Source organism: Rhodnius prolixus, unplaced genomic scaffold, assembly GCF_049639745.1.
Source record: "Rhodnius prolixus isolate KJV_2025 unplaced genomic scaffold, Rpr scaffold_6, whole genome shotgun sequence".
Classification (NCBI taxonomy): Eukaryota; Metazoa; Arthropoda; class Insecta; order Hemiptera; family Reduviidae; genus Rhodnius; species Rhodnius prolixus.
Window position 1 is genome coordinate 28,324,222 of NW_027411634.1, and position 11,512 is coordinate 28,335,733.

General features: G+C 30.7%; 1 protein-coding gene across 3 annotated transcripts; it reads right to left on the reverse strand.

Annotated features, from left to right (window-relative positions):
• Positions 1 to 369: 369 nt before the first annotated feature.
• On the reverse strand, positions 370 to 11,025 carry LOC141461101 (uncharacterized). 3 transcript variants are annotated; one of them, XM_074141798.1, is made up of 13 exons: positions 10,818 to 11,025; positions 9,110 to 9,248; positions 8,893 to 9,031; positions 8,488 to 8,645; positions 7,939 to 8,069; positions 6,837 to 6,981; positions 5,831 to 6,019; positions 5,538 to 5,749; positions 3,888 to 4,009; positions 3,629 to 3,770; positions 1,468 to 1,582; positions 1,335 to 1,393; positions 370 to 671 (listed from the first exon to the last, which is right to left on the reverse strand). In XM_074141798.1, exons 1-13 carry the CDS (start codon positions 10,904 to 10,906, stop codon positions 626 to 628), a joined length of 1,686 nt encoding a protein of 561 aa, XP_073997899.1. In that variant the 5' UTR covers positions 10,907 to 11,025; the 3' UTR covers positions 370 to 625. The 3 variants fall into 3 exon arrangements, with proteins under 3 accessions (XP_073997899.1, XP_073997898.1, XP_073997900.1); XM_074141797.1 differs by having other exon boundaries at positions 8,893 to 9,037; XM_074141799.1 differs by lacking the exon at positions 1,335 to 1,393 and having other exon boundaries at positions 8,893 to 9,037.
• Positions 11,026 to 11,512: the final 487 nt, after the last annotated feature.

Below are 11,512 nucleotides of genomic sequence, written 5' to 3' on the forward strand. Positions count from 1 at the left end.
TGGGATATCCACAACACACCAAGGTGCAGAAAAAGAGGCTAATCCAAGCTTATTATACACCAAAATAGAATAAATTATTACTATCTCAGAACAGGCATCAACCTCCTATTCTTTAATATTATAATTATGTATAACTTATTGGAGTTGTTTCTAATGCCATTAATCTACTTGTATCGGGCAAATAAATAACCCAACGAAAATCGCCAAAGGTCAAAAATATACACTGAAGATAAAAATTGGTTGCAAGCATTAAAAAGCAGGTGGTCGGACGCAATAGTTGATGAGAAACTAAAACTAACTCATTATAATCAAAAACACTCACAGCTTGGTTATACATTATTTAAGTGTTAATAGCAATAATAGAGTATATATATTTTAATATTTTATTAAAGAATATTCAGAATATTGTTCTGATATTATTTACTATTTGATACATTTCTCATAAAACCACGAATACATTTTTACTATATATTTTTATAAAATAGTTTAATACAAAAATTAACCATGGTTGTTCAGGGCAAATTATGATTTTTATGTTAATACATCTCACATTTATTTTCAAACGCTAGTTTATTTTACCGTAGGCTAAAACAACATTTTTTCACCCTTTAATCTTCTTCTGCGTTTAAAACACTAGCATTAAAGGAGAAAGGTGAGGAACTTGATTCACCCTGAAACAATAAGAAGAGGCTTGATAAAAAAAAAAACACAGTAACGTATGATGGTTTAGTTTCCGGCCGTTGTTAATAGATTATCCCAGATTATCCTTGGGAATTTTGAGGTGCGGTCAATAAAATTTTCTAGACAAAATTTTGTTTTTTGTATACCGACGTTTCGGCAAATTTATGGCCTTCTTCATGGTATTATAAAATTGTTTAGTTATATGTTTAGTTACATATCGTAACTGTTATGATTTCGAAATTTTATTAATTGGTCACAGGTAATTTGAGAATTTTAAATCTTAGTACATATATGTAACTGAATGATGAGATTGGTTTTTCAATACTTCTTGATTTTTCTATTGCGTAGCTTTACATTTTTTCGGCAATGCAACAAGTAAGACTAGATTTTGTTCGACATCTGTACTCCTTGCGCACTACAACCTAAAAATATGAATAGCTAAGCAAATCTCAACAAAGATTCTTTAGTCCATCTTACTGATGGTGACATTTGCATGATTGATTCACAATAGCAACACATTCTCAATTTATTCTAGCCGAACGTTGTTTTTATTTAAAACAAGTGTTTTCATCTTTCAGTTAATATAAAATTGTGTGTATAGTATGTATATTAAATGATATATTCAAATGTTAGTAAACTATTTTTATACTAACTTTACAAAGTTTCTATGTATGCGGGCATAAGTAAACAGGTATAATCCAGCCTTTAAAAGCTAGCGTGAAAAATAGGAATTACCATACTGAGTAAAAATGTATATATACATATATAATTCTGAAACTATTCTACCAGTGTATCGTCGTCATCAGATTGCACTTCGATAACAGCTTGTTTTAATCTTTCTCTCCACATAGCATAATCCTCGCCACTAGAACATGATCCTTCTGCTAGAGGTTGTTCTTTCCTAAAAATTTTCGTGCTCTTTAAAAAAAAGAAGGTCTTCAAAATTAAAAATTACAAAATCAAAAATCCTAATACATGTTTTAATGGTTCCTCAGCTAGTTTAGAATCCTAAACATCGTAACCAAACTGAGCAGGAACTTAGGCCTTTGGGAAAGGAATAGGGTTAATCGTACAAAACTAGAAATTCCTAGCCTTCCACCACTTTCCAAACCTTGCAAAATAAAATGTTACTAGTTAACATATTTCAGTTAGATGACTGCTGGGAAAGGTTTATTGCACTAAATATATGCATATTATTATATTTTGTCAAGTAAAATTAAATGCACCATTTTTAAACACTTGATTGAAACGTATTACATAGCACGTTTAAATATGGTTAAAAATAACGTGGTTTTAAATGTTATTTACAATCATGCTAATTACAGTTGCACAATAAATTAAATTAAAAAAAAAATTACAATCATAAAAATAGTTTTGATAACCAAAGTCACATATGTGTTGATCACATCAAAGATTTGACTTTGTGTAATGCGTTCAATATACGATTTCAGTTCTTTATCAGAGCATAATTATCAGAGCTAGAATACTTCTGGAATGAAATATTTGAGGATCGCTGAAAGGAATCGAAAAGTGGAAAGTCTTGCACTGGACCTTAAGAAGGATTAGCAAAACCATGGATGAATATGAAAGCTATTTACCTCGCCGGAAGTACTATGCATGCGGAGCGATACAAACATCGCTTTTGGTTTTAAAAATCCCTGTGTGAAGGATAAGAAAAAAAGATAGAAAGAAATTTATTTTATGTATTTATTGTAGTACCTGTACATCATGTAAAGTGTCAATCATGTCACAGATTAGACACTATTTTCTCTGATAAGGCTTTACGCCACTATCATAAAGGGAAGCTTAGAGGATCCAGCCAGAGCCAGAACTCTCTGGAAAGGTTAAAGAGTTCGGTTTTTCGGCCATTACGAAGCTAACTTCGCTTTAGGCATCGAAGAGGATTATAGGGTGGGTGTTAATGATTTATTTCTTTTCAACTTATCTATCATTCTGGGACGAACTTATTGGTAGCCTACTTGAACATTTTGAAGATATTGAAGAAATCACCGTAGGCCAAAAAGGCACGGTAAACCAAATCTGTCCTAAATAGCTAATTGCTCACGTTTTGTGAAAATGGCGGGTATAAATTCTATTGGCCTAAATAATTTATCGCATGCCTATATCATTTTTTGTGATATGCAACATAAGTGGATTCTGTCAATTGAAGACAAGCTGTTGGACAGTTTTGTACCAATGAATAATGTGAAACAATACAATCTAAAACTGGGGAAAAATGTTTCTTATAGGCTAAATTTTACGATTTTTAATTACTAAAATCGTACAATATGGAATAAATGTTAATTATATTTCAATATTGCGAATGTGATTAGAAGTTTGCAAAACAAGTTATTGTCTGTAACGTTGTACAATAATGTGTCCATTCCTAAATTTTCCGGTGTTTTATGGGAGAACTAGCCATTTTAAGAGAAAAAACAAACTAATTTTTCATCCTTCTGGGATATGTTAATAAATGGAATACATTTATATAAAAATTGCTCCCTAAGGGTAATTCTTCTAGATTTTTTGTCCTGATTTAAAAAAAAAAGTCCCCACCTTTGACAGAGTGAATGTGTTCTATTTTTATTCGTCTTTATCTCCTGAAAGGCTAACAATCTACTCTGGCAAAGCTTTCTATTTAATGTGCCTGAAAAATTTGCCATTCAAAAAAAAATCCCAATGGAATTTCACTTCAAATTAACATGTGGCAAAACAACTATACACATATATAGTGTTTTAACCTTCACCATCGTAACATTTCTAATTGTGAGAAGTTTATTTGTTAATTTCATAATAGGTCACAAACCCCACACTTTTTAGGAACAGCCTCCACTAGCTGGGAAGAGGAATACTAAAAAACGATCAATACAATCGAGCCAAATTGTTTAACATAAACTAAATACATTTCCACAAACAGAATTCTTAAACTTAATGTCAATAAACTTACCAAAATTTCAAATTTTTTTGAGATTCTAATTTTGACTTATTAATATCCTTAGCAATTTCTTTAACTTTTAGTAAAGCGCTCTTCAATTGTATTCCTGCCAATAATTCATTATTTCTTATTTCCGAAATAACTTCTTCCGCATCTGTAAATTTTAAATCAACTTTTCTATTTTATTGTAAACAATATTTTTTTTATATACATATTTGCATTCAACGCTTGCGAAAAAACAAAATACATGCAAAGATTTCAACAAATTTACTCAATGTAAGATGCGGCAGCGCAAATTTCAACTGGGCTATTATTTCGTCATATTTAGCTAGTTGGCTGATGCATTCAAATATTGTTGGATTTGAGTTCATTAGACCGGAGTATTTGTTCTTTCTAATAGAAAACCAGAAGAACAATAAATGTTTTAATAAATTACAAAATGAATCATTTATTATTTTATTATCTGTATTTAAGTTTATACAAACCGTTACAGAAGAAAATGAATCATTGATACCATTCAATAAATCCTACCCAACTCTTTATTATTGTGTAGAAATAAATATAAAGCGTCCGAACTGGGACATGAGAATTCGCAAATAAAATTTCGCAACCAAAATATAAATTTGGATATAGCGAAAATTTTTAAAACTTAATAGTTACAACGTCGTAGCAGAATACTTTTATCTATTCCGGCATATCAACATTTGTGCAAGAGAAAAATGTTTAGGCAGGCCAGTATTCCATACCCAGACGTTGGTGTAAAGTGTGTCGATGAGTTTAGAGTTTACCTGCCAGCACGATAAAACCAATTTAAGTAGAGCCCATCATATCAGGCGGGCTTTTCGACCAAGTGCAAGTTAGGTGTGTGGTCGGGAGCAGATTAATACTTCACTTAACTTTCTCATTTAAAACATTAAATAAAATCCAAGGCTTAGTCCGGGAATCATACCCAGCACCACAATACTCGTACATTTTCGCATTGTGGGTCTCGCTTCTGCTACTGTGGCGCCTAGTGCTAGGGGCTACTTCCTCCAGAGCAACGGGATATCTCGTTATTGTTGATACACCCAAGTACTTGCACATATATCTCTACGTAAAGAAAAAAACAAGGGACTTATAAAAGAAAAGAGCCTCACTTTCTTACGTATTCAGGCTATAGCAAACTTCCTGCGGGATCTTTAATGCACTGCAATGAGCATCGTTGTCTTTAACTTTTTACATTTATTTCTGAAAGCGGTTGTGAAAGGCTACAACAATCTATTCTCAAAGAAAAGGCTAAGGTTTGAGCTTGGTTTAATTTGGAGAAGTTTTTATCAGCAGATGTCAACATACGGACATTACGTTAGAAGTAGTCGTTTCATTAATGCCATTTGTTGGGAACGAAATAAACAAAAATTTATGCATGACAAAATTTGATTACATTGAGCAAGAACTGTTTCCAATTAACTGAAAATGTTTCGAGTGCTAGCGTATAGCTCAGGTCAAATTCCAATTGATCATCAATGGGATGAAATGTAAAGACGAATAAAATAACGTACAACTTTCCTATAAATGTTAAAACACTAGACTTTGCCTCATTTATATCCTACATTTTAGAATTTTTCGAATTATGTATATTTTGTTTTACTGTGTTGTAATTTTCATTTCCTGACGTTACGAAATTCCTAATTCCTGTCATATTGCTTGTAATATATAGTAAATACAAATTGAAGGGTGGCCTATTTTTTTGTTTTGTTCCTCAGTTAAGATATAGAAAAAAGAATAAAGTTTCGAACGTCAATGAAATTAGACATGCTTTAAACTAATACATAAAAGTAAAAATTTATTTGGAGAGGAGGAGCAGCTTATATGAAAGAATTTAATCAATTAATCAATTAATTAAGAATTTAATTCAATTTTTGTCTTTAAAAGAATTAAGTACCTTAAAAGAGGAGTATTTAAAAAAAAATCTATTTCTGATTGCAACCCATTCAAATCATTAATTATTTCCTTAATTAACTTAGGATGTCTTCCTTTCATATCTGAAATTGCGTTTTTGGGCTCCTCTATAATATTTTTTTGTGTATTATTACAGAACTGGATCAATTTATCTTGCCCAGATTCCCAAGCAACAATTTCATTCAATTTACTTTCCTAAAATTAAAAAAATGCAGAATCAGAAATGTTTCTTTATGTAAAAAATGTAAGTAAGTAAATAAGCAGTAGTAACCTTACAATTTGTTTATCTAGCAGAGAAATTTCATTTCGCATCTTTACATATTCTGTTTTGCAGTTGGCTTTATCAACAGTCCATGACTTTTTTAGATCACTTAAAGCCTTTACTTTCACTTTATCGACTATCTTTTGCATGTTTGAAGAAAGTACTATGTTAAGAGATTCAACCTGTTGTGCATCTCCAACATTCTAATAAATGATTGGTATGAGTTAAATTGTTTAAAAGCTTACAAGTTGAAAACGAAAATAAACATCAGATAATTTAGAATCATTAAATCTGTTACAACCAGCTTCTTTGTGTGATGTCTTATAAATTGTGTTATACGCCTCCATGAGGCAAATTCAGGTCATAAACAGCATAATGTTGATTAACAAAGTGATGATAAACTGAATGTGGGAGAATACCCGTTCGAATACAAAAAACTAAGAACAGATCAATTAGGAATCGATCACAATTTTTTTTTTCCAGCATGCAAGCAGCCCAAAATAATATCACACGTATTTCTCACTCGTTGCATACCTAATTTCTGATATGATTATTTATAAACATCACTCCCAAAGAATTGGCCCATTTAGTATTCTATTAGACTAGAACTATGAGAGGATGTATGTTCGCCTTTAAAAAAAAATTGTAGGCTAATATATGTACATTTCTTTACATTTTAATTTATTATATATATAATAAAACAAAGGGAAAGAAACTGTAAGAACTTCTGCTCACCAAAAATTTCTCTTTGTGAAGGAAATTTTTCAAAAGTATTAAAGAAAGTTCACAATAAATATTATTAAATTTTTAGCTTGATAATAATTTTAAATTCTTCCCCACACACAAAATAATAATTTTTAAAGTAAGAACTTGAAAAAGAATTGAACATTTCATAAAAACAGAATTTTAAACTCTATTTAGAAGAAATTTGTGTAGAAAGTTCAACAAATAAACATTTGAAAAGCACTTAGTTTAGTTTTATAAAAGTATTGAATATCGTACTACATTATTAAAGATTACCTCAACAAATTTCTGAATAATTTTTTCTTTAAAAACATTAATTTTTTGCTCTGATGTTTCAGTATTTTTACGCTCCCTTTCTGCTTCTAAACATTTTTCCAAATGCATTAGTCTCATTTCCTGTAAAATTTCATCCTTCTTATCACTAAAAACAAAATATTGTATCAAAATTATTTCATTCAAAGTCCCAAATGATTGGTGTTTGTGCATGTACAATCTGATTGGTCCGTTGAGAACTATCTTCGGAAGTTGATACAAATTGAATTTTACGTGTTTTTGAAATGGCGTGATGGTAAGCAAATTTTACTCTATTGAGTAATTAAATCTGAATAATAGAATATGAACCACGCCCAAATATCGATAATAAATTTAACTGGTGAAAATGCCTCAAGATTTAGTACTAGGTACCTGGCTTATAAACTGGTAAGCATAACGAGTCGGAATATTTTATTAAATCAAGACGAATTCGTTGGTGAACTTCCACAAGTCTTATTGACGAAGAAAATGTTTTTAAGAAAACTGAGGGTCATATGGGTCAAGAAATAACAGACAGGAGAACAGTTGGGAAAACTAAAGTCAACGTTAAATCTAGACAGTAGGTGATACAGAAAGATTCTAATTTCTTTGAGTTGTAGTCTTATCTTTTATTAGATAATATGAAGAGTTTTTTTTTCGTAATTAAGATATTAAAATAAAGTTACAGTACAGAGAGAAGTTTTTTATGGCTCTATCTTAGTAAATTTCCATAAAATAAAACAAAAAATATGTATGTCATTGAAAAAAGGGTTGGGTCCATAGTATTGGATAATCTCGTTGATTTAACACTCGCCTTTTTCTACTCCAGAAAGATTTCGGATTTTCACCAATCATCAGTTGGGTGTAGAGAATTGGACTTTAACTTTTAATGTTTAAAAGTATTGATTACTGAGTGTTAGCAAATATAGCTAATGTTAATATTAAAAGTGTAAGATAAAATCCCTATACACAACTAATGTATCAATATCTGATTATTGAATAAAAATCCGGTCAAAAATAAAAAAAAAGGATAAAATCAACAATGTTGTATATCAACTGGACCCTTAAGATATGACAATCTACTTACTTGTAATTCTCGACTTTAACTTTCTGAGCCAGTTGCCCTAACGATTGTAATTTCTCACTCAGTGCTTGTATTTCTTGAAATTTTGGCAATTTCTTACAAAGTTCAATTATTTCTTTTTCCTTTTCATCATTCTATAAAAAAAAAAAAAAAAAAAAAAAAAAAGGATATACCTTTTGTGTTCTTATAATAAAATTTCTCTTTTTTGTTTTGTGAATAAACGCATCTATTACAGGTAGACATTACAAACTCCAGATTCTTCAGCATTCCGGCATGAGTATCAGGAACGTATTTTCAAATTTCCCTGCACTTTTAAAATTCTGTAGAACCATTTGTACTGTTTTATTCAGTCGGTGAACAATAAAATTTCGTTTTCTTTTTCTTAGTGTTTATTTTTTCCGTTTGAAAGAATGTAAATGAGGTAATTTTCTATTAAGTATATACACCTTATATAAACCTACTATCCGGCATATTCAAAAATCCGCCACCCCTCAAGTCCCGAGGTTGAAGATTTATGAATGTCTACCTGTAATATGATAATATCTAACTCACTTCAGAAACAGGATAATTGGATTTAATGTTGTCTAGAATAACTTGCATTTCTTTAAATTTTTCAATTTCTTCGTAAGTTGATTTTATTTTCAATTCTAGCAGCTTACATTTCATTAACTTCTCTTTTTCCTCTTCTTTCACATCTGCCTGTTTTACCCCTAAAACCAGTAAATAATTGTAAAAAGAAAGAAAATTTGTTTTCTTCCATTCTCATCGATTTCGGATTTTCATCCACAAGTAGATTTGCTACACTAAGTAGATGAAAAAGCACTTATGTTGAATAAAAATTAGAAACCGATCAACGAAAACAAGCATACTAAGACGATTAAACTCGCCGAAAATATCCGCACCGAGGATTCAATAATGAACTCAATACAACTCATTAAAAAAGAAAAAAAAGCTTACTCTGTGATTCTAATTTCGTCCACAGTTGTTTAATTTCACTATAAACATCATCAATTTGTCCATTTAAATATGAATGGCTCACGTTTAAATTCTTTATCTGCTGATATTTTTCAAAGTCTTTTAAACTCTTTATATCCGCCTGTAACTGACATAAAAATAGCAGTAGTAAGCATATCAAATAACATTCCGTTACTGGAGGTAATTATAAAATAAACACCTTAATTCCTTTCTTCATACGTTCTTGTAACTCTAAGTTGTAAAGGAGACAGTGTTTGCGAATATATCTTGCTTTTTCAGCAGGTAGCACATGAGATATAACATGTCGCCACGTACTCTTCATTGATGGCGGCACCAACCTATAATTTAAGAAAAAATATAAATAAATAAAAGGAATAGAAGTGAACTGTCTACAAAGTAGAATGGAACAGTTCTTTCACTCATTCTCTCTTATAAATAGGTCGCTCTATCGATTCATACATTGTCTGAAACTGCTTGCGAGAAATGAAGTCGCAATGCAAGATGGTTCTCTAAAAATAAAATGTATGTACCAAACATTCGTATTTAGTCCTTCTTTAGTGTTAAGATTTATAGTTCTTGCCTTTTAGGATGTAATGATAAGCTGAATGTGTGATTTTTGCAGCGACCTCCTCAAACTTAACGGTACCTTAAATTTAACCCAAAAGCATCAGATAAGACTTAGATAAGTTATCTAAATCAATTTAATCAGTTTGTGAGTATGCTTTGCTAATGAAATTAATCCTATACAGCAAGTAATCTAGTAATAACTAGAATATTTTACTAAATTTGTACTAAAAAATATTTAAGATAAAGTTATTGTTTTTTTTTTCGAAAGCATTTCTCTGTTGACAATGAGTTGGACTGGCCAAAAAGTTTTTATCTGCTTAACTCGCAATAAACTGAAGGGACCACTTTCACATAATGAACAATCATTGAAGCCACACTTCTAGAGGAGGATTCGCACTGTCTCCATTCGGAAAATAAACCGGCAACTGGGCCGATAAATAACACCTTATCTTTGTTTTACCGCATTCACTTTCAAACAGACCTATCACAAAGATTACTAGTATGAAAGTATTGCTAGCATTTTATTTACTAGTATTTCCGTATTAGCTATTTCTCAAGAACCTTGGTGTCACTGCAGGTATGCAGTCTAATAGAAAAGTACTACATTATGTTGATACACCCAACAATCAACAAGCAAGGCCCAGAAAAATCGTTTCTATGTTCAGTTTTAGTTTAGCGAACCCATGTATTAACTTGACCTCATTACACGCTACCCATTAAAGATATATGTACTACATATATACATATAACTGTATAACTTTCACGTAAAGATGTATATTGTTCATATTACTGCCCCCTGCACTTTGAACAACCCCAACAATAATTCTGTTTTGGTCGCAGCATATTTATCTTAGCAGCTACTCTCTAAACATATCAAATTATTATAAAAACATATTTCCGGTTTCCACGGAAGCAATACCTTCTTTTAGTAATAATCTCTGAAGAGTACAAAAGTAACATTACTAAAATAATCTTTTAAGATATTTACAGGACCTTTAATTTTGACACATACTCAGGCCTAAATGAAATAGTGAGCTAAAGGGTTTACCACTTTTCTCTATACGTCAGATACCAGTTACCAAATTTAGTTGATGCATTACTAGTTGAATAACATGGCATGTTCGGTTTGCAACATGCTGTATCGTAAATGAGAGAAATTATTCGTTAAAAACATTTTGCTTGGCTGATGGAGGCCGTACAAGCAATCAGTTAGACTTGTTCTTGAAAGATTTGAAAAATAAATAAATAATAGAAAATTAAATAATAATACAAACCATTACGGTGAATATTTTGTATCCACTTGAAACTATTTTATAAAACTTGAAATATGAAAAACTTACTTAGTCCAAGAATCACAAAACGTTTTCTCTTCAGCTTTTTCATATCCTAGACTCCGTGCCCAATGTTGAATGTTAATATCAGAATTCATTTTTATTTCTCTCTTAAAAAAAATAAAAGCAAAGGAATATTAATTAAACAAAATTGGATATAACTCGATCGCAGACTCTAGAAGAAAGAAGACTACCAAGTTATTTAAGTTAGGAGGGAAACAAGACAAACGAAAGTACTGCTGTGCGGTGGTAGATTACGAAAACTGTAACCGCTAATAGTTTAAAATTCAAAGAGTGGGGATATTCTGATATTACAATACACACTATTCTTTGCTCTTACTTTAAAATTACAAAACTACAGCTAAAATGCTTTCTTCTTTTTCGAAGTAATGTTCAAAATTCAAAATATAAAGTATACATCAAAGTATTGCGGTTATTTCAACTGTAATTGAAATAGAAAAGAGGGAAATTTTTAAAAGCATTTAACGATTAGTATGCATTTTGTACGAGAAACTAGAACAATATAAATTGTTTTCTTCTATTCGTTTTACTAAGGAAATTGTTTTTAAGGGTGAAATTAAAACTTTAAGGTTGGATCTTTAAGAACTGGAAAGCTTTAGAAAATTATTCAGAAAATTATTATTATTCAGAAAATTTGTAGACTTCACCTACCTCCTACACTATTGTTTGTTTTTTAACATGAA